The sequence below is a fragment of the Drosophila santomea genome, chromosome X (assembly GCF_016746245.2).
Source record: "Drosophila santomea strain STO CAGO 1482 chromosome X, Prin_Dsan_1.1, whole genome shotgun sequence".
Classification (NCBI taxonomy): Eukaryota; Metazoa; Arthropoda; class Insecta; order Diptera; family Drosophilidae; genus Drosophila; species Drosophila santomea.
This window is the reverse complement of record NC_053021.2, coordinates 7661793-7684327: the sequence shown is the minus strand read 5'-3', so window position 1 is coordinate 7684327 and position 22535 is coordinate 7661793. Positions and strand designations below refer to the sequence as shown.

The 22535-nt window shown below is 40.9% G+C and overlaps 1 protein-coding gene across 5 annotated transcripts; it reads left to right on the top strand.

Moving 5' to 3' along the window:
* The first annotated feature begins 45 nt into the window (after positions 1-45).
* Positions 46-21309, top strand: LOC120455450 (histone deacetylase 4). 5 transcript variants are annotated; one of them, XM_039641666.1, is made up of 14 exons: positions 46-454; positions 3311-3374; positions 9789-9901; positions 14679-14786; positions 15563-15862; positions 15954-16027; positions 16265-16395; positions 17191-17337; positions 17684-18606; positions 18676-19896; positions 19963-20082; positions 20145-20579; positions 20654-20787; positions 20867-21309. In XM_039641666.1, exons 2-14 carry the CDS (start codon positions 3341-3343, stop codon positions 20919-20921), a joined length of 3795 nt encoding a protein of 1264 aa, XP_039497600.1. In that variant the 5' UTR covers positions 46-454; positions 3311-3340; the 3' UTR covers positions 20922-21309. The 5 variants fall into 5 exon arrangements, with proteins under 5 accessions (XP_039497600.1, XP_039497601.1, XP_039497599.1 ...); XM_039641667.1 differs by having other exon boundaries at positions 46-752; positions 15593-15862; XM_039641665.1 differs by having other exon boundaries at positions 46-752.
* The last annotated feature ends 1226 nt before the right edge of the window (positions 21310-22535 follow it).

Here is a 22535-nt window from a genome sequence, read left to right as displayed (position 1 = left end):
AACTCTTTAATAACATCGATAGACCGAATAGATATCGATGTGGTTCCATCTCTAATAGTCGTGGAATTCGGAACATAAATTTGTATTTTTTGCGTCGCGTCGTCCCAGAAAGTCCAATCCAACAGGAAATCGCGCGTTTTCCAAAGAATAACCCCGAAAAATTCGAAAATAATAATTTTCTTGTTTTTTTTTCTGTTTTCCTGCGGCAAAAATTCAAATTTTTTTCGTAACATCAAAACAACAACAACAAGAAAAGTGCGTGCGCGTGCAGAAGCGAAAAAAAAACGGAATAAATTGTGGGCGAATCAACAAGCAAAAGAGAATGAGCGATGATGAGGAGAAGAGGCAAAAAAAGTAGAGGCAGTTGTCGTAGTACTAGTACCAAAAAGAAACTGCGAAAACTGCTAAAGTGACAAAAACAACAACAAGTAACGAAAGAGAAAAGCAAAAGAAGGTAAAAAGCAAAAAGGCGAATAAAAAATAAGCGCAAAAATATACGTCCACAAAAAAGCAGCAGCAGCAACAACACAAAAATTAACTTAAAAAAGTCGTGAATTCATCGTTCGGTATATTTACGTATATATATATCAACACACACACATATAGAGTGAGAGCGAGAGAGAGTGCGTTATTTATTTTATATTTTCGTTAATCATTTTTCGCATTTTGTGAAACAAGTTGGAAAAGCGACAATACAAAATTCAACAGCAACAACAATAGCAGCAGTAAGCAGTTTGCACCACTTGGAAGAGGTATTTATGTTTGTTTGTTTGTCTTTACCCCGTGTATTCTTATTAGCATGCGTGGAGAGGAGGGGGAACAACATATTCTTATTAGATCAGCCAGGCTTCTTTTTCGCCTGTCTTGCTGTTCACTCGATTCGCCGTTATTTATGTAACAAGTGTGTGCGTGCTAAATGAAGTGCTCGCGCTCTCTTCTTCCCCCCTCTCTCTCATCTGTTTCTGTTGCTCTCTCGCTCGCTCTTACTCTTTGCATTTGATGATTTGATTTTTTTTCACTTAGTAAAGTTGCTGCAAATGTGGCTGCCGCCCAAAAAAAAAAAAAAAAAAACAAGAAGAACAAAAAGAAAATGAAGCAAAAATAAATAATAAAAGCTCCATCGCAAAGCGCATTGAACTGGTTTATGTTGTGCTCGCTTCTTCTGCTCTCCTCCTTCTTATTTGCGCTCTACGTTTCCTCTCCTACTTCTTCTTCTCTTTTCTTGGTTATCAACATGATGCCAGAAGAAAAATATAAAACAGTAACAAGAACAACAACAACAACAAAAGCAACGGCCACAGAATGGAATTTGCGGATCTTTTGTTGTTGTTTCGTTTGCTTTGAGCCGAACTTCTCATTCTTCTTCGCGATCTCCCGTCACCTCCCCTCTTCTCTATTTGTTCTCCTTTTTATTCAACTACAGTGGGCACTCATTAGGCCAAGCTCGTGTCTCATATTTTAATAATAAATTTTTTGACAATTTTAAGTTACATTTTCATTCGAAAATTTCTTAAACAATCTTGTAAACAGAACCATTTTTTATTTAAATATTAGTTTTCTTTATATTTTGAGTGCTGTGGTCGTCTCAGTGGAAAACAAGCATTTCTAGCCCACAATGCATCCCACTGATGACTATAATTAATTTAATATGACCGACCACGTTAAATAGAGGCTGCCAACTTACTGTTCTAGCTAGATGCCGCCCCTCAAATTAATTTGTTTATTCTGTACATTAAATTTAAGGCGGGGGGAAAAGTTTTCTTTTTGATCTTAGTAACAGCAGCAATTTGAATTTACAACTTTTGTAAATTGATTGTGGCTACAAATTAATTTTACCAAGTTACCAGTGTGACCTTGCTTGTGTATTTTCTTGCAGTAATATTTCTTGATTAACTTCATTCTATTAAATTCTGGCTACTAATTTACTCTGGTCTGATGTATTGTACCCACGTTATTATCTATTGTTTTAATAGGGAAATGCACAAGAGAACCTCAAACCACACAGCTAATTTCTTTGTTTTTTTATTGGCTTTGTTTATGATTCATTGTTTTTCTTGATTGAAACTCCCCGCAAGATGACAATGTGCTCATTACATCATATGTTTTTACCTTATACATATGTATATGTATGTGTACATATGTATGTACATATAACCCGCCAATTAAATTGACCGAACTCGATTTGTAAAAACGCTGGCCAGTGTGACCTTGATTTTATTTTTGTTACCGTTGTTTACGAATTTTATGGTAATCCTTCTTCCTTCGATTTCTGAATTGCACGTGTCTTTATGAAATTAATTGCTTGAATTATTAATGAATATAGTCGCATGGTTTTGTACTTAATTGAAACCGATTTAACGGTAATTTATTTACAATGCAATTTCTGCCATTTGGTTTTCTGGTTGCTGGTGGCTTTTGTTCTATTTGCTCGTGTAATTAGTGAACGGAAATTGTTTTGTGCGTCACATATGTACGCATATATGTATATGTGTGTGTGCGTTGTGTTTGTGAAGGTCAATTTATTTGGTCGACCACGCCCACAAAGAGGCGCACCTAGAAAGAACATTTAATTTATTTCCGATCAGTAAAAATTCCCCTATCAAGTGCTTTCGACTGTAAACAAACCAAAAATAAAAACGAGAAGAGACAAGAGAAACAAACAAGAATTTATTTTATGTATATATGCACATATCATTATCGCAGTTCCGAAAATGACAACAAAAATTTTCCAAAAAATTCTTGCCTTATCAGGCACTTGTTTTTCGGTTTATTTTTCCATGTTTATCTCTTTCTGCGAATTTATTTTGAATGAAATTTTTGTTTTGAGCTCCCTGGCAGAATCATTCATATTGAAAACATATGTATGTATGCACATACATATATACGTACATATGCATTTATGTGCAATCTGTTATTTGTGTGTTTGTTTAAGGAAGTGCGGCATTTCCCCATGGGGAAAGATTCTTCACCAAATGACTCAGAATCATAAAGTTGAGATAAAGCGGATCTTTAAGTTTTAAGATTACAACGAACAAGTGCTTTTCATATTGAATTAATACGCTTTTATTCCATAACAGTCTTGAGAAGGAAAATCTCATGTTGTAGATAACTGTCGACTTCCAAGAATTTCATGTAAATGTTCTTTTTTTTTATAGTTTGTGATTTTTGAGAATTTGTGATGATGGGGGACTAGATGTTGCTCGGGCTACAAAACTCTTCTACTAAATAATAATGAAGCAAATCTTTGTAAAATTGTTCAAATGAATTTTTTTTGGCATATTGTTTAATTTGTTTTTCTGATTTGTTGCAGGTTCCGCCCTCCCCCAATTCCATATGCAAAATGTCTAGTCCCGACGATAGAATACCAATACACGGTAAGTGGGAATGAAGGACCCTGAAAAATCCTATGCCCTACCCTGCCCCCCTGTGTTTTTTGGGTTTTAGTTTAGGGCAGTATCGGGTGGTTATTATACGAAATTATACTCAACATTGTGGGCTGTTCGTATGTAACCTGCATATAGCTGTTAGCTGTAGCTGTAGCTATAGCTATGGCATTAACAACATTCGGAATACATAACTCAAAATGTACACAGACCACACGCACACATGCTCAAACAAAAGCTTACACAGTACGTGTGGGTGTGTGTTTGTGTGCTATGTGTGTTGCCTTCCAAAAATAACTGTAATAAGCACATACACAAAAGCGGGCCAGAACTGCGCTGTCAATGGATGATGCACATTGGTCCGAAGCTGGTAAATAACGGTAATCAAAGCCCGAAGCGAACAGGTTGGGAATTACAAGGCCGTGCTCCCCGAATTTTCAAAGCTGGTCACACTAAACGCAGTTGGAAAATAACAGTGACCTAAAGCTGAGAGTTGGCCATATTTAAAACTTTATATTGCATGGGAATTAAAAGGAAATTGTAAACATAATTGGATAAAAATACAGTGTCAGTGGTTAAAAAACCCTTGAACATTTTATCTTAGCCCAACTTTGGCACGTTTTTCCAACACAGAATCAGTTTGGCTTTTCCTATTCACTATTTTATTGATTTAAGCGATTCAGCCAGCAAGAATGTGGGCAAATGTTTTGGCGCCCTATTTAGACCGAGAACAATGGCTCAAACTATTCACCAAATAACCAACTTTCAATTTCAATTGCATATTCTTCCATGTGGCAGATGGTGAATCCAAATATTGAGGAACACACAAAGCACTTTTCACCATCTCAAGAGCAAATTCTTTGCCAGCTGTCAATCAAATCAGTTAAATATTTGCACAGCTTGAACCACTGTGCGTTTGTTGCTCGTCTCATTCGCCCGAACAGAGGGGTGTTCACCGGGGGGCGTGGTGGTGGCTCTGTACAGTGGGATCTACTAACTTTTTGTCCCGGGCAGGCCCGGAACAACAACAAGAACATTGTCCATGGTCGTCAACGTTGCTTTCGTCTCTTTCACGGCAAACAGACCTGAACTGAACTGAACTGAATAGATATACATACATAGATGGGTGAAGAAATTAAGGGGGTGGTTCATTTTCACCAGAGCTGACGGATTTCCCACACGAAAGTAAAGCTGTAAATACAGAAGTTATTTTGTTGAACACTTTCCTATCGGCGTTTCGTATATTACTCAAAATCGATCTAATCTTCTATCCAAACCTAAGCTTTTTCTAACAATATTCTGCATTTTGTTGTAATTTTTTCTCGAATCTTTTATTTATCAACTTTATATAAGCGTCTTAACAAAAATTAATTGAAATTATTTATTTTTTAACACGACGCCAATCTTAATTCCATAGATATGCAATAGATATCAGCAGGTTTTTTTTTTTAAGTAGCCAAAAATAGCCAACTGCACAGCACTAATCTTGGCCTTTTTCCTTTTTGGCCATCCATCGAAACCACTGCCAATGCCAAGCACGTGGATGGACTGGAAAATGGGTGGCGAAAGTGGGTGGTGGGTGGTGTAAAGCGAGACAGCGGGTGGGCAGTGGGTGGATTGGGTGTTCGGTGTGGTCGGTCTCGGTCTTTGGTTGGTAGGTAGGTCGTGATGGTTTGGAGATGGTTGATGGTTTGGAGCCCCGTAATCTTCGCTTCGTGCTCAGCTCTCTCGCTCCACGATACTCGTGCTCGTTGCTGCTCTCCCCGTCTGTTTGTTTGCAACAACCAAAAAGAAAAACATTCGTTTATCGATTTTCGTCTATTTTTAGACACAAAAGCAACAGCAACAACAGCATTTACTTGCCTTTCAATTGGATGGTGTAAGCGTGAGTGTGTGTGTGTTTACGGGTGTGTGTGTGTGGACTGTTGACTGACGGCCGGACCCGGAGACCGAGCGAGACCCGTAAAGCCCATGAAACCCGGAGACCCGGGCCACGTCTTTCCGATTCCCCCTCGCCCCTCTGCATGTTGTTGGAATTTTGCCACGTGCAATCTATGAACGAGTCCGGGGATTCCGGGCATTCTATACTGGGCTCCATAACCATTTTCGAATGCCTCGCCAGGATATGGGTTTAATTGCTGTGGGGAAAAAATTGGGGAGTGAGGCACTTTCCCTGTCGTTTGTCCAAATCCAGCTGTTTGACATCGATATGCCATTAGAAATTCACGAAAATTACATTTCCCATGGAACGGGCGGGAAATGGTTGGGGAAAATCGTTGCATTAATTATTTGGAAGTATTGCCTTTGTTGCCCTCGTTAATAGAGTGGCTATTATTCTAATCTTATTCAACGCTTATTCAACCGGATATAGACCATGCAAATTTTGCAAGGTCATGGGTCGATTTAAAATTAGCTCACCTTCATTCAAAGAATCGCTGGGGTATTCGTCCTCTGATTAAAGTTAAAAAACTAAGGCATATCAACACAGTAATGGGCATTACTCAAGTTTGTTTAGTTAAGTTTTGGTTAGTTCTTTACTTTGTCATTAATTATAAAACACCTTATTAACTACATTACACATTAAGGAATATATACAACTGATTAGAAGAATTCTTCATTTCTACTTCATTGGTCATTTAGTTTCAAAAGTGCATTTATGAACTGCTGACTCAGTTAAATTAATTATATATAATACTATCCAGAATATAATAAATGCACATACGAGTACATATATGTATCTACGCAGTTTTCCTTAATATGTCTACCCAATGCTTTCCCGAATATTTCCTGCGTTTAATAGTGTTTTCCGTATTGTGTTGGCATTCTTTCTGATATTAAACATTAGAGGAATAATAATTATATATAGAAATTAATTGCCCAGCTTTGCATTTTGCAGCATGTGGGTCAGAAATTGATTGTCTAAGACGCAATAAGTGAAAAGTTTTTACCTTTCTGCTATTGTTACACTTTTTTCTTCGCATTCTCATTCATTGGGGAAACACGCAGCACCTGCAAGAAGGTCATGCCCCCCCCCCCCCCCCACACACACTCCATCCCCCATTCTGGCACAAAAAAAAAAAAGTGGTAGTAAAAGGAAAAACCCTCACTAATTCTGTTTTCTCCAGTGCCAGTGGAGCATTTATTGTAATGGCATTCTAAGAATAAAACTTACTTCGCCGTTTGTACATATGTGTCTCAGTGTGTTTGAGCTGTTATATAAAATCGTTAGGACTTATGTATGTATCGCGCTTGTAGCCCAGTCAACCTACCGTCCAACCAAAACCCCCCACCGGAAAACCTCGCCACGCAACTGTCTTCACTGTGGGGTAATCATATCGAAAGCAGCGTCGCTGCGTTATTCATTTATTTATTCATTTCATTCACCCACAGTACTACAGTATTAGTCGGTGGAAAGGAAAGGAAAGTGTAGTGTACCTTGTAGGTTCTGCATTTGGACACAAATTGGATGAGTCATTGCAGGAAATAGATCTTGCACTACCTCTATCGCAGAACTACACACATATGCAGTTAAATCGTTACTATTCACAACAAAAACTTGAATAATCCTACTATCGTTTCTATAACTATTCGAACATATTGCCATATTTCTGTAGTCATTTCCTTTCCAAACAAAATATTCTCCAAGTTTGGCAAAGTTATAGGCGATGAATTCTAAGCGTAACCTACATACATACATATGAGTAAAAGTAAACTACCACACAAAAGTTTGATATTGTTATTGCCATTGCTTTTTGACTTTTCAATTTGTCAAGGTAAACCCAAAAAAATTGGGGTGTTTTCATGTTTTTCTGGGGGGTTTTTTTCTACAAGTTTGAGGTGGTGTAGCCTAGAACTTTACGAAACTAAAAAAACCAGGAGAACGTTTTGTCGGCGTTCGCATTTTTTTTTTCTTTTTGGCCTGGCCCAAAAGTTTAGCTGTTGTTGTTTCTATTTTTAGAATGCGCGCGCTGGAAATTTACCCACACAATACAAATGCAAAGGCACACACACACACGGAAACCTTGCTATCACTCAAAACAAACTTATTGAGGAAGGAAGAAGAGAGCCAGAAAGAGAGTGAGAGAGGAGTGGGTTGTGGGGAGAGTGGTGTGTAGCAGGGGGTGGGGTGAATATCAAGCTGCTCTCTCGCTCTCACTCTCTGTTGTCGTATCAATTTCCAATTGAATTTCAGTTTCCATTTCAATGACAGCAGTGCGCCCCCTCCATAAAATGTTATACCTTTTTTTTTTTTCGTTTTTTTCCCCCTTCTGCCCAACCCCCTGCCCGCACCTTTCAGTTTTGCGGCCACACACATACACGTGCTTTTGTTTTTGTTGTGCCATTTGGTTGCCTGGTTTCTATGTCAACACACAAATTGACCTTGAAGTTGAAAAAACAAAAAAAAAAGTGCACAGAAGGTGAGTTTCTGGTTAGTGGGAGGAAGACAGCGAGAATTACAGAGAGAGAGAGAGAGAGAGAGTAAGAGAGCACTACGCATTTACTTTTATTTAAACGGCATTGCCGAAAAAAGCAAAAACAGCTGATTGCAAACCACTCTGTCCCCATCTCTTTCGCACCTAAAGCACCTGCACTGCACTTTGGCTTTATCGTTCTATCGTTTATCCTGTAATTTTAACTTGAGTGAGATTTTCATGGTTCCTGTCTTTATAGTCATCGATAGAGAATCACAAAGTCGTCATTGTTCTTGATGTTTTCTTTCATTTCGCATGAAATTTCAATTTGGGTTTTGTCTTCACGTTTTAATTTCACACGACACTGCACATACAAATGTACATATGTGTGTTTGTATGTAATGTCGGTTCTGTTTTTGTTTTCCTTGTTATTTTATCTTGTTTCACATTTTGCACTTGCTTTTCTGAGCTTTGTGCAATATGCACTGCTGTTATTTCTGTGCCTGTAGTGGCAGTTGCAATATATGTGTGTGTGTGTGTGTTGCCACTTCTAAATATACTCCCCAAAGCCATGCACGATTTATAAAGGCGGCTAAAAATAGAACGGCGAAGCAGAGCGGCAAGCAGCGCAGCAAGCAGCGCAGCAGGTCACGGCCTGTTCAGTTAGATATGCACCGGCACACACACTTGTAGAAACGCCCACACAGCAGCGGCCACAACGATAGTGACCAACCTTAAGGCCTGAAAAATTAAGAGCATGGAAAAAAATTACAATTTGTTTGGGAAACGGAATATTTCATTGGGTTACATAAATAAAAGGTATTGCACTAATTAACTCAAACCAAATCATTATAATTATCATTTGATAATGTGTTATTCAATTGCATTTTTTATTAAATAATGTTAGTTTAGTACGATTTAAGTGTATAGCATACATGTGTACATTTAAATATTATGCACATGCGTTGCTGCTTTTGTTTTGTTGCTGTTTTTGGCTTTGCTCTTTGTTATTCTATTTTTAGCATCGTCGCATAGCCCAATATTCAATTAGAATCAATTTCTAGACCAAAAAACTCGACTTTGCTGATTAGATCAGCGCCGCACAGAAAAATAGTGAGGGGGAGAGCGAGAGAGAAAAGCAGAGAGAAAAATCATTACTAATTGGACTTTTGGGTTAGTCATCTCTGCATTCTTATTGGCGCGCAATTAGTCCAGTGAAAGAAATATTCCCGCTCTCTCACTTTCTCCTCTCTCCGCTGAAAATATTTATCAATGAAATATTTTCCAACCGATTTTTCGTGATATTCCCAAAGCTTTTTCATCATTTTTCTATGGCAAATATTATTATCATATTGCGAAAGAGGGGAAGAAATAAAAGTTATGTTAAGCATCACGTGCGACAAAATATGAAGAAAAGGCTGATGTAAATGTGTAGAGGAAATCGTTGTAATCGCTGTTAGCATATACTGTACAAGGTTACTAAAAATAGTCGATGCACTGAGAAAAAGGACCCCAACCTTGGCTCTAATCAATCAATAATCAATAAAATGTTGTGTAAAACGTAATTCAGTTTGTCTGTTTAATTTTCTTAAAAATTATCAATTTTAATATAAAGTGCATTTTAGAATATGATTAAAATTTTTTGATATATTTTTTGTAAGTGTACACACATACATTTAAGGAACACCAACAATCGAGGTCCAACGCGTTGACTAAATACGTTTTAGATTTATTTTTAAAAGCGTCTGATAAGCGCGGCCTTATCTACATAATCGCTTGCGGAGAGCGAGTCACACCTCCTCCAGATCTAAATATATACATATCTGTACATACATACATACACACGAGGTTTACGAATGTACATTTATACATGCATATAAACGTCTATATGTACATATGTATGTATATAGAATTTATACCACCTATCTATATCCCTCTCCAAAACGATTCAATTTCGCTCGCTCAGTTGTGTGTTTACATTGTCAATTCGCAGATCTGCCATCAGAAGCCGGAAGCGATGAGCGATTGCTGCACATAACGCCGGCCACTCTGACATTGGACTTCAAGCCCCATCCCGCCGTGGATATCGATCAGCAGATCATGGAGGTGAGTGGTATACCCCCAAATCGAGGGGTTTCGTGATGAAATAGCCAGCTATGCAGATTGTCTTGTCTGCCATAATATATCACATCATATGAAGAACCAGAATGTTAATTCAATCAATTCAATCATGGGAACATAACACAAACTGGTTTCTATTGAAATATTTGCCTATATCATTACGTAGTTTAAAGTATGATTTCAAAAATTAGATCATATGGGTCGTTGTTTCCATGGGAAGATATAGGAAAAGTCAACAAGGGGGGTTATCAATATATTTATAGCCACTTGGGGTTGTATTATCGTCATTATAATCGTCATTAGAACATGTTCATAATATTTCGATGACTAAATAACACAGTTGTGTTGTACTTTCATATACGTTCGTAGATTTACAGAAAAATATCGAATGCAGAAATTCTGTAAAAATATTCCTTAATATTTTAGATACTTTTCTAGGCTTTGACCAATTTGAACCAATTTTGACCAATTTCTTGTATCGCTGGCCAGCTTTTTTAGTCCAGTTCCCTCCAGCTGGCTTTTTCACATTTCCCTTGTTTCTTTCATCTTGTTTTATTTTTGTTGAGCTTTTTTCGCCTTCCGCTTTATTTATACATTATTCGCCTGGCTCTACTCTTTTCTATAAGTGTGTGTGTGTCCGTGTGTGCCCGTATGTGTGTGTGTGAGTGCCCATGCGATGCTGCTCCTCTTGTTGGGAGTCTAAATTTAAACGCGTGTACAACTTAATGATTCTATATTTATTGTTTTCACTACGAAAATATGTATGAGTTTTTGCGCATTTTTTAAATAAAATCGTCTAAAAATAGACAGAAACCGAGTCAAGAGAGCCAGCCGCAGAGAGAATGTCGGAGAAGTTGGGCCAGTGCAGAGGATATATAGGTATCACTGGCTATAATGCACTATAATGGGGTTTAAAATGTTCCAAGAAAATATTATATATTGGTGTACATTGCAGATCATGACATTGAATGGAGATTATTACAAACTAGTATTACAAATATTAAATACAAAATTTGAAACAGAAAAAAATTTAATAGAAACAAAGGGCCTAGAAACAGTTGCAAAGTTGTTCAAAAGTAGAGATTATGTTATATAATTTTATCAAATTAATTTTTGTGCATGTAGGTTCGTAAGTTCGCTAACAGCGGGTGCTTACTGTGCCGCACCAAGTGATTGGCTGCTGCCTTGTGTCTCTCTGAGTTGGGCCCACTGTAGCCGGGCATGATGGCCAGCATGTGCATCAGGCCCACCTGCTCGACCCGCGCTCCCTGCTCCCCTTGCCCCGTCGAGCCCGCCGCTCCACCTGCCACGCCCCTTCGCCCCAACGCCCCTCTTCTTTGTGGGCCGCTTCTTCGTCTTCTTCTTCCTCGTATTTCTGGTACTGCCTGCATTCAATTTATAGTCTCGGGGATTTATTTATGCTACGATTTTTGGCTGCAGTTCTGCCTTCTTATTTTTGTCGTAATTCGTGCCTTTTTTTTTTTTGGGTGTTTTTTGTATTATTTTTTTCTTTTGTTTTGTTTTCGTTTGAAATCTTTATTTTTAGCGTTTGAGAGCATTTTATATGCAGCATTATGTTCAACGTTTTGTGCTTCTTCTTCAGCCTGCCACACCCCGCCGCCCACAGTTTCACTCCATACACGGAAAGAAATCGAAAGTGTAATTGAAAAATATACATTCTACTCGAATGTTTTAAATACTTAGTACTTCGAAATTCCTTAACCAAAATATTAAAATTGTATATTAAAATTATAATATTTAATATCATGCAATTATAATATTTAAAATAAACCCATATTTAGCAGTTGCATTGCCACAAAGTTTTTGAACATGACAAATATTTTATTTTCCGTGCGTTTTGCCCATTTTCATCCGATTTGAGAGCTGCCTTGGTTTTTCATCAACGCGTTCGCCGTTTTGTTATTTTCGGTTTTTTCCTTTGAATTTATTTTGGTTCTTTTATAAACTCTGCGGGCTCTATTTTTAACAGGAACACACAAAAACAAAAACACTTGGCTGGTTAGATCACACACACACACAAAAGCACACACACACACAATTGGCAATCAGTGAAAATGTTTTATTGAATTCCTCAGACTATTTTCCTTAAGCATTTTGTGTTCTGTTTTCGTTTTCCGTTTTTCGGTGGCACGAGCAAAATGCAAATTAGCAAAAATGAATGTGGGAGTGGGTGGTAAGATGGGCGGTGGGTGGCAAGGTGGGTGATGGGTGGTGGGAGGTCTATGTGCGAGGGTTGACAAGATCTTAATGAAGATGATCATTGATCTTTGATCTTCGCACACAAATTAGGCGAGAATAGTTTTGAATTTTTCGGGGAAAGAGAACGCAATGATTGTAATTTGTTGGCGATGGGAAGAAAAGATTTATCCTTTATATGTATGTAATGTTACCAATTGAAAGTTCCTAGCAACAAGATAAATATCTAGATATTTAGATTGTATCTGTATCTCGAAATAATGGCTAACGTGTTTCTGATTTGTATCATTTGCAGCATTAATTATCCACTTACAAATAAGAAAAACAATCTAAGAATAGATCATCAAGTATGTGATCGATTACTAATGCGATTCCAATGAATCTATTTTGCTTTCAATATCCGGAAATTCTTTATTCACACGTGGATGATCATTTAGTAGTGAGTGCATTTAAAGACAATGCATTTTCCGCTTTAATTTCATTGGTATTTGTGCCTTCGCCCTTTATTTTTGTTTTTTTCGTAGTGAATCTTTTTTTATGCCCGCTGCGAACCGCAGTGTTTCTATTTATATGGGCGTGCCTGTGTGTTGTCTTTTGCCCCGCTATAATTATAGCGCAGGTATTTATAATTATAGCATCGGCCATAGCAACTGGCGAATGTTGTGCAAGCAGGCGTCGCTGCAGGGGGTGGTGGGTGCCTCTGGTGGCGGGGAGGGGGTGTAGGGGAGTAGGGGAGATTGCAGTTTCCTAGGAATCGATGTTGGCATATGGTAAAGATTCCCTCTGCTGTACAGCAAACGAAATGAAGGCCTTTTTTTGGCTGATGTGAAAATTGCCCTTTGGTCCATCGCCCATTTTCTATTTTCAAATTTCTGGCTAGAAGAAAACGTACCTATTTATTTGCCTTTCAAATCGTTTTTTCACTTAAAATTTATATCCACCAATTTAATTTCCAAAATATATTTACTAAACATTAAATGATTTATTTGTTTTGAGGCAAATGAAAACTTTGAAGCTTATTGGTTACCTTTGAGATGATTACCTACTTATGCAATATGAATTGCATTTCGATTTTGTGCAGTGTAAGATGCGATTGTTGATATGTTTGAGTAATGATGTTGTTGACGGTTCTCTATCGCAGAAGCCAAACGCCCATTTGTCTACCCAAGTTTTCGCTCTCTACGCTTCCCCCCTTTCTCCGTTCTCCGTTCTCCCTTGTCCGTTCCCTGTTGTCCGTTGTCCGTTCTCCATTCTCGGTGCGGCTTACCCCTTTCTTCATCGCTCTTCCGCTTTGTGCTCTTCTCTGCGCTCTTTCTCTGCCATGCCATCCACATCCACATTCACAGGCACATTCACATTCACAGCCATCGTAACAGTTTCGAAATTTGTGTTTATATTTGATTTTTTCGCCAGTTGGGCCAGTCGGCCGAGTGAAACTGAAATGAAAGCGCCTCCCTCATTTCACAGCGAATGCCGAGGCCAAAGCGAACGCGCGCCAAACACCAAAGAAAAACTACAAAATCAAAATACAAATACAAATAAAAATCACCAAAAAAAAAATAAGGGAAAAACATTAAAGAAAAAATAACCCAAAACAACATTCAACGTTAGAGAGCAAACACGCAGTTTTCGGAAAACCCAAGACAAAAAAAAAAAGTGCCTGGCCAACAAAGTTTATAATCAAATATCGAAAGCAAACAGTCGAGAACTACAAAAAGCAAAGAAATCTATGAAAAAGAAACAAGAAACCAAAGATTATTTATTGAGTGAAGTAAGCTGAAAAGTGAGAACGCCGTCTTTTCTATTTTTCCACCTGAAAAATTCGCAGTTAAACACGGCAGACCAAATAAAAACAAGAGATAAACATCATTTGCTTTATTTATTTATGTATTTTTCGCTTATTTTTGCATGTGTGACTGCGTGGGGGGTGACACACACACTTACACACTCGCACACACACACACACACACACACCGAGTAAAAAGTAGAGAGTGTGCGGTTAAAGGCATATTGCTAAGGTCATGGGAAATATGCAAATATTATGACACATCCACAAGAGCACAAGTTGATCAGGAAGACGGAAAACCAAAATAACCAAACCCAAATACAAATCCAAAAATTATATTCAGTGTAAAATGTGCAAATTCATCGAACGTTGGTTATCGGTGATCGGCGAATTTTGATCACAATCTATCGTATTTTGTGTTGAGTTTTGTGGGGAAACATGCAAATCCTATGACATATGCAAAAAACACATGTATTTTTCTTGAAAAACCAGTAAATCCAATAAAACCAAGATAATATTTAATACAATTTTTCAATAAAATCAGTAAAGTGTTCAGCTTAGTGGAAAATATTGTTTAAACTAATTCGTTTGTCTGATTGATTGTTTGTATGTACATATGTATGTTAGAATGTGAAGCAAAAGAAGTTCTTGTGCGTCACATTCCCTTTTCAAATTAGTTGAGTAAATTTCATTCGAACACTCTAATTAAGTTTAAGATCTCTGCTAATACTATCACTATTTGTTGTTCGGCTTTTGCAGTTGAAGAAGAGCCAGGAGCTGCAGAAGCAGCGGCTTATCAACTCGTTTCAGGAGCAATCGAAGCAAATGGAATTGGAGCATAAACTCCAACTGGAGCACAAGTATCAAGTGAGTAGTCGATGCAGTTTAGTTTAGCTGTTCTACGAGTCTGTTTCTTGCTGTTGCTGCTAGTTATTTCATTATTATTATTATTTAAATAATAACAAAGATGATGGGAATGATGATGAAGTGATGATAATGCGAACATGTCTATGGCTGTGTGGGAGCGACAGACAGAAGTACAAAACAAAAGTGAAAACCAAAAATCAAATAAAAATATAAATACAAATACAAATAAATAAAAACAGACAACTAAGTAAAAGAGAATTGAAATAAAATGAAATTATATACATACATCCAACATACGTTGTATGTGAAATATACATTATATTATCGTGCCGGAAGTGTCGGAAGCGACTTGTGCGATGACTAAGGCCATCGTTAACACTTTGTAGTCTATATTCTATATTGTATATTCCATATAGCCATGTCGTACAGGTCTTTAATGTTCCAGAAAGCGTCTATTTTGCCAGCAAGATTTTGAATTAGTCACCATTCACATTTAAATGAAACCACCTACTATATGTTTTCCTTTTGAAATACGCATGGATAAATCCGAATTTGTGATAAGTAATTAGCTTATAATCAATACAAGCCACATAGCTGCATTAGTAAATAGCATGGGCAAAAGTTGAAAGATACATATGTATATTCATTAGCAACAAACAGCAACAAACAAACGTAGCTCTAATAACTTAACTATTACTCCTCCTCCCCCACCAACATGATAAGAAACAACAAACAAACAAACGATTCTCTCTCTTGAACTTATTGTAATTATTCAGTTTGCGGTGAATTCACATGGCGCTTTCCAGGAATTGCGAAACGAGAGCATGGTGACCGCCGCCGCTGCTGCGGCCGCTGCGGTTGCTCAGGAGCAACATCGCCAACAGTTGCATCAACATCAGCAGCAGCAGCAGCAGCAGCAACAGCATCAGCAGCAGCAGCAGCAACAGCAGCAACAGCAACAGCAGCAACATCAGCAGCAGCAACAGCAGCAGCAACAGGCACGCGGCAGGGATGGCATGAAACTCAAGCAGAACTGCAGTGCCAATGCCAGTCCCGAGGTTAAACAGATTCTCAACGTAAGATATGCGATATCCAATAGCTTAAAGCATTGTATCCCAAATCCCAAAAGGAGTCCACCACTGATCTGTATCCCTAATCCTTTGACAGTGCTTCATCTTGAGCAGAAAGTCGCAGGCGGCGGCTTCGAATGGCACAACGACAACGTCGCCCTACAGGAATCGGTGAGTAATATTACATATTTCAAGCAAATAAGTAGTTGGTTTTTTTTACATTTACAATCTGAAATAGTTGCAAAATATATACTAAGTACTAAAATGGTAACTATCGAACGAAATTCCTAAGTAACTGCGCACAAAGTGCATAACGTAAATAGAAAAATTCCGCAAAAATGTATTTTCTAATTGATTTTCGCCACAAAAACACAAGAGTTTAATAATCGCAACGTACTTCCTTTGCAGCGGCGTGGTGAAGAGCTCCTCGGGCGAATCCCTCCCAGCTGGAACCGTGACCAGTGCGCATCCGTACAAAATACCTCAGCCGCCCCCCTCACTGCTCAAATATGAATCCGATTTTCCGCTGAGGAAGACAGGTGAGTGTAATATTGCATATTCTTATATGGAATACCACCATTGCCAGCAGTTGGGATGAGGAAACTCTTTCTCAATCCCCTGTGCCCCAAATCCAAAACGCAGAATCGCAGTGAATGAAAAGCTCTTGCCGCCTGAGTTTCATATATTAATAAATTGCCTGTAACTTCGACGTATTGTCTAACCGCTCAAAAAAGAAAAAGAGGTGCAGATAAAAATATATATATTTGGTAGGGTCACGTAATAAATTCCATTGGGTAATTGCTGCCTACTTGGAAAAGAGGTTTAGTTTGATGTCAGTTCATCCATGTTGGACAGTTGATCCATTGCAAGCCTAGAATAGTTACAAAATATTAAACAGGGAGATTTCCAGTTAAGCAATCAATATATATCCGTTTATAAATAGGGTTGGGTAAATAGAAGCATCTCAAATACGCGTCTTTATACGTCAGGGTTTTTGTTTGTTTTACTGCCCAATGAATTGCAGTAAGTGGAAATTTAGTGTATAATTAGAAAAAGCAGTTGAGGATCATAAATTTCCTTCACAATTGACAGCGAAACAGACTTTGTGTCATTTCGACTTATAACTTAAGTGATAGATGAATTAACTCGCAAATGAAGATGAGTAGCATGGCTTTTTCACAGTGAAATCCCTCTAATAACTAACTTGCAAGTATGTTTTTGAAAAGCAGAGCGTTTGAGTTCGCTATCCGTGTGTTCTACTTTATGCCTACCAATGCTCTTAACCCCCCAAAACTAACTAACCAACACACGTGTGTGAACCGCTCCCACAACAGCATCCGAACCCAACCTGCTGAAGATCCGGCTGAAGCAGAGCGTCATCGAGCGCAAGGCCCGCATCGGAGGACCGGCGGGAGCCCGGCGCCACGAACGACTCCTCCAGGCGGCGCAGCGCAGGCAGCAAAAGAACTCGGTTCTCACAAGTACGTATCACCATCACCATCACCATCGCCATCATCCAGACCCATCAGTAATCAGTACATTTGGAATACGGGGATAAATCAGGCGAAATCCATTTAAATTTCAGTTTATAAATAAGCATAATATCCTGTGATTGCTCCTTTGAAATGTTTATAACTTTTCAATTGATCAATTCAACTTTGAATTATTGTTGTTATCGTTTTAATTGTTGTTTTCGCTGTTGTTCCTAATGCTGTTTGTTCAATTTAACCCTTTTTAAGACGCCGCTCAGCTAACTTAACCCATAACTCGCAGTGTTATTGCTACAATCCTTATTAATCTATGTTCAATAATCTCGAATCTCTTTAGACTGCAACAGTACACCGGACTCTGGACCCAATTCGCCGCCCTCGGCAGCCGCGTTGGCGGTGGGCGTGGTCGGCAGCCGTGGATCACCGACGAGTGCGCCCATCCAGGAGGAGAACGAGGAGGGCAGCCAATATCAGCCGGGCCAGAGGAGCAGCATCAACGATTTGCCACTGTTCAGCTCGCCCTCGCTGCCGAATATATCGCTCGGGCGACCGCATTTACCCAACTCGGCGCAGGCGCATGCCCAGGTGAATGCCCAGGTGGCTGCCCAGGCCCAGGCCCAGGCACAGGCACAGGCACAGGCGCATGCCATGTTCGCGGCACTGGCTGCCGCCCAGGGTGGCTGCGGTCAGCCGGGCTACTACAATCCACTGGGCATGGCATTCGTTGGCCGCCAACCGGCGCCGCTGGCCATGATTCCGGCCACGGGAATAGCGCCACAACAACCATCACCGGTGGTGCGCAGTGCATCGGCCACCTCGACATCGTCGTCGCAGGCCTCGCTGGTGGGCGATGTGGCGCCACCGCAGGCGCATGCCGCCTCCACCATTCTGCCCTCGTCCTCGTCCTACATGCAGCAATTGGGCAGTGTCGCCGGTTCGGGGGTTAATCTCCATGCCGCCGCCGTCGCTGCAGCGGCAGCAGCAGCAGCCGCCGCCGGTTCACTGCCACCGACCAATAGCCATGGTCATGGACACGGCACCCACGCACATGCCCATGGGCATGGACATGGCCATGGCCTCTATGCGGGCCACCAGCACAATGTGCCCATCACGGACGCCCAGGTGGCGCAGGTGCATCTGCACAAACAGGGCCACCGGCCGCTGGGACGAACGCAGTCGGCACCACTGCCCCTCGGCCATCCGATGCTGACCGGCGCTGTGCAGTTGAATGTGGTCCAAACGCACTACGAGAATAGTGAGGTGGGTTACGCCTTGACCTTTTAGATCAAAGATCCTTTCTTAATATCTAAATATATATATTCTTATTAGGCGGAGCGGCAGGCGTACGAGCACCAGGTGGTTAACCAGAAGGTCCGTCAAACCGTCCTCACTCGCAGTGGAGCTGCTGCAGCAGCCGCTGCTGCCGCCGGCGTGAGCGTGGTGCGTGAGGCGCAGCTGAAGGAGGAGGAGGACGACTCGGCTGCCGAGGTAATGGACCTCACAGACAAGAAAAAACCGCCGAAAACGGTGCTGACCACGACGATAGCCACCAGTACGTCCCAGAATCTGCCCGAAGCTTTGGCAGCGGCGGCGGCAGCAGCCGCTTACCGTGCGCCGCACACCACGTCCGGTAACTCGCTCTCCGCCTCCGTCACAAAGTCTGGTATTAAGCTGCGGGACCAGGAGTATCTGCAACAGCAACGGGAGCAGCTATTGCTCCTACAGCAGGAGGAAGAACTGGCGAAGAGCCTTATGCGTCCGCTTTCGCGAACGCTTAGCAGTCCGCTGGTGCCGCTGGGGCCACATGGTCTTAGTCAGATACCCGACACTGGACAGCAGCCGGCACCGATAGCCACATCCTCGTCGGCCGATCATATACCGCCCGTGAACCTCTCGCTGCCGCATCGCCAGCACCGCCAGCTAATGAGCACCCTGTATGCCAGCCAATTGCGTAACCATCAGCCATCGGCGAGTGGTTCACCGCCGCACAAGGTCACCACCGGTTTGGCCTACGATCCGCTTATGCTGAAGCACTCGTGTATTTGCGGGGACAATGCCCAGCATCCGGAGCACAGTGGTCGATTGCAGAGCGTTTGGGCACGGCTAAATGAAACGGATCTGGTGAAGCGTTGCGATCGCCTGCGCGCTCGCAAGGCGACGCAGGAGGAGCTGCAGAGTGTGCACACAGAGGCGCATGCCATGCTCTTCGGTTCGAATCAGTGTCAGTTGAGCAGGCCCAAATTGGAGAACACGTTGTCGGCCAGCTTTGTTCGTCTATCGTGCGGCGGCTTGGGTGTGGATCTGGATACCACGTGGAATGAGCACCATACGGCCACCGCTGCACGAATGGCCGCCGGTTGTGTTATCGATTTGGCGCTAAAAACGGCCAAGGGTGACCTGCGGAATGGTTTTGCCGTTGTGCGGCCGCCGGGCCATCATGCGGAGGCCAATCTGGCCATGGGCTTCTGTTTCTTCAATTCGATCGCCATTGCGGCCAAGCTGCTACGTCAGCGGATGCCCGAGGTGCGGCGCATCCTCATTGTCGATTGGGTGAGTTTCATTTACTTATTAGCCTAGCCAATTCATTGATTGATAACTATACTACTTATATTGCAGGATGTGCATCACGGCAATGGCACACAGCAAGCATTCTACCAAAGTCCCGACATTCTATATCTTTCCATACATCGACACGATGACGGTAACTTCTTTCCCGGCACAGGTGGACCCACAGAGGTGAGTTCTCGTCTTTTATATGTTGCTCAAGTTGTATCGTAAATAATTATTATTGTTTATAGTGCGGCTCCGGTGCTGGTCTCGGCTTTAATGTGAACATCTCATGGTCTGGGGCGCTTAATCCGCCACTGGGCGACGCCGAGTATATCGCTGCATTCCGTACCGTTGTGATGCCCATCGCGCGGAGCTTTAATCCGGACATTGTGCTGGTATCCTCCGGTTTCGATGCGGCCACCGGCCATCCGGCACCGCTGGGTGGCTACCATGTCTCACCGGCCTGCTTTGGGTTCATGACCCGCGAACTACTTCAGTTGGCCAACGGCAAAGTGGTGCTGGCCCTCGAGGGCGGCTACGATCTGGCCGCCATCTGTGATTCCGCCCAGGAGTGTGTGCGGGCGCTGCTCGGCGATCCCGCTGCTCCCATAGCTAAGGCCGAGCTGGAGCGCCCGCCCTGCCAGAATGCCATCAATACGCTCCAGAAGACGATAGCCATTCAGGTGAATATATTATATCTTTGAATCGCCTTCTGATCTCCTAGCTAACTGTTACATCTGTTTCGTTTTTGTTTAAGCAAACGCACTGGCCCTGCGTGAGAATGCTGGAGCATACGGTGGGCTTGTCGGCGCTGGAGACGCTCAAGGTGGAGCACGACGAGTCCGAGACGATCAACGCCATGGCTGGCCTCTCGATGCAGTCGATGCACAGGTGGGTTTGGTGGTCATGTTCACTATGTGGATATTTTGAATGAAACCAATGACTAACCTGGTGTATCTGTCTTTTACAGAACTCTATCCCGCGATGATTCCGAGGAGCCGATGGACCAGGATGAAACCAAATAGAAGGCGATGCAGACGTATAATGGGGACAAGGAGGCGGTGGGCGTGGGGAGGATTTGTTGTGGACGTGGTAGTGGGAATGGCAAGAGGGCGTGGCCGCAAGCTGCTCAATGCACATTTAGTTATTTGTTGTAGTTGAATTGATTGTTGTTGCTGTTGTTGTTGTGGCGCTCGCTTGCAATTGTTGTCGTTGTCATTGATCGTCTATAGCCACATCTATCTCTCTCACTCGATCGATTACAGTATCCCAAGTATCCCCGCCCCCCACCCCCGGAAAAATGAGAAACATCGAAAATATAGGGGAATTTGTCTAAAAGAAGCAGAACAGGGCCTAAAGTTCAAAATGGTGGCTGTGCCTCCAAAAGAATAAATAATTATAATAATTAGAAAAGAACCTATTCAAAAAAGGGAGATTTTATATGAATATATATATGAATAACATATATATATCTATATATATATATATATGTAGCATAAGGACAGAATTTAGTTGTAGAAGTCATCGAGATTTTTTTTTTTTGTTTTAAGGTGAGCGCAGAGGTATTGTAACGCACACACAAACACACGCAACTCAATGTATCTTTTTATTATTATTATTTAAGTAAGTGTGTCAAAAGGATATAGAAGCACTAACATACTGATAAATCAGTAAACTACACAGTTAAAGTTTAAAGAGGTCGGGTGCAAGAAGCGTGTGTTTCTTTTTTTTTTTTTAGTTAAGGTTCAACCTCAAAGTTTCCCAAGTCTAGACCCCACCACGCCCACTTTTCCCGCCACCACATAATAAAAGATCGAGGGGGGGAGAGGATTACATGTTATGTAGAATGCTTTAGTTGATAAAAGATATGAGAAAGCTTAACAACTAAGTTAAGAGTTGAATGAAAAGCGGAAAAACTGAGAAATCTTTTTGTACAATTTATAGTTTAGTGCAAGTTTCAAGTACAACATGCTATTATTTAAAGAATTCTATATACCTATATATATATACATGAATATATATATATAAATATATATTGTGCAATAAATGTGAGAAAATGAAAATCGCCACACAAAACAGAAACTAAAACTAAAACGAATAAGAGAAATTTGTTGTTAAATGTTGCCGAGATCTTATATACGTATGTATACCTAATAACTGTTACGATAATAACCCTTTATATATATATATATATAAATATATAAATGCACATGTGTATTCACCGCGTGTGCGTAACGATAACGATGTTCAACAAATGTCTGAAATGAAGTAAAACTATTATTATATGTAAATAAAACACAAAACAAAGAGAACAATTTTAATAAAAACAAAAAGCAACAGTAAAATACAAAATCCGAAAAAAAAACATTCACGCTTAGACACACACATAATATGCATACGTCCTGGGCAGGACCCGAATGGCGTGAATCGGGTAAATTCTGGAATTACCGTTCAACCGCTAACCGTTAACTGTAAAACCGCTGTAACTGTATTTGTACTCGTGTACCTTTAGCTGTCTATAGCCATCTCTCTCTAACTCGCTACCTAACTGTAAAGGAGCACCTCAAAAACGAAAGCCGAAGGAGCAACAAACAAGGATCAAAACTAAATAGCAGATGAAAAGGATGATAATGATGATG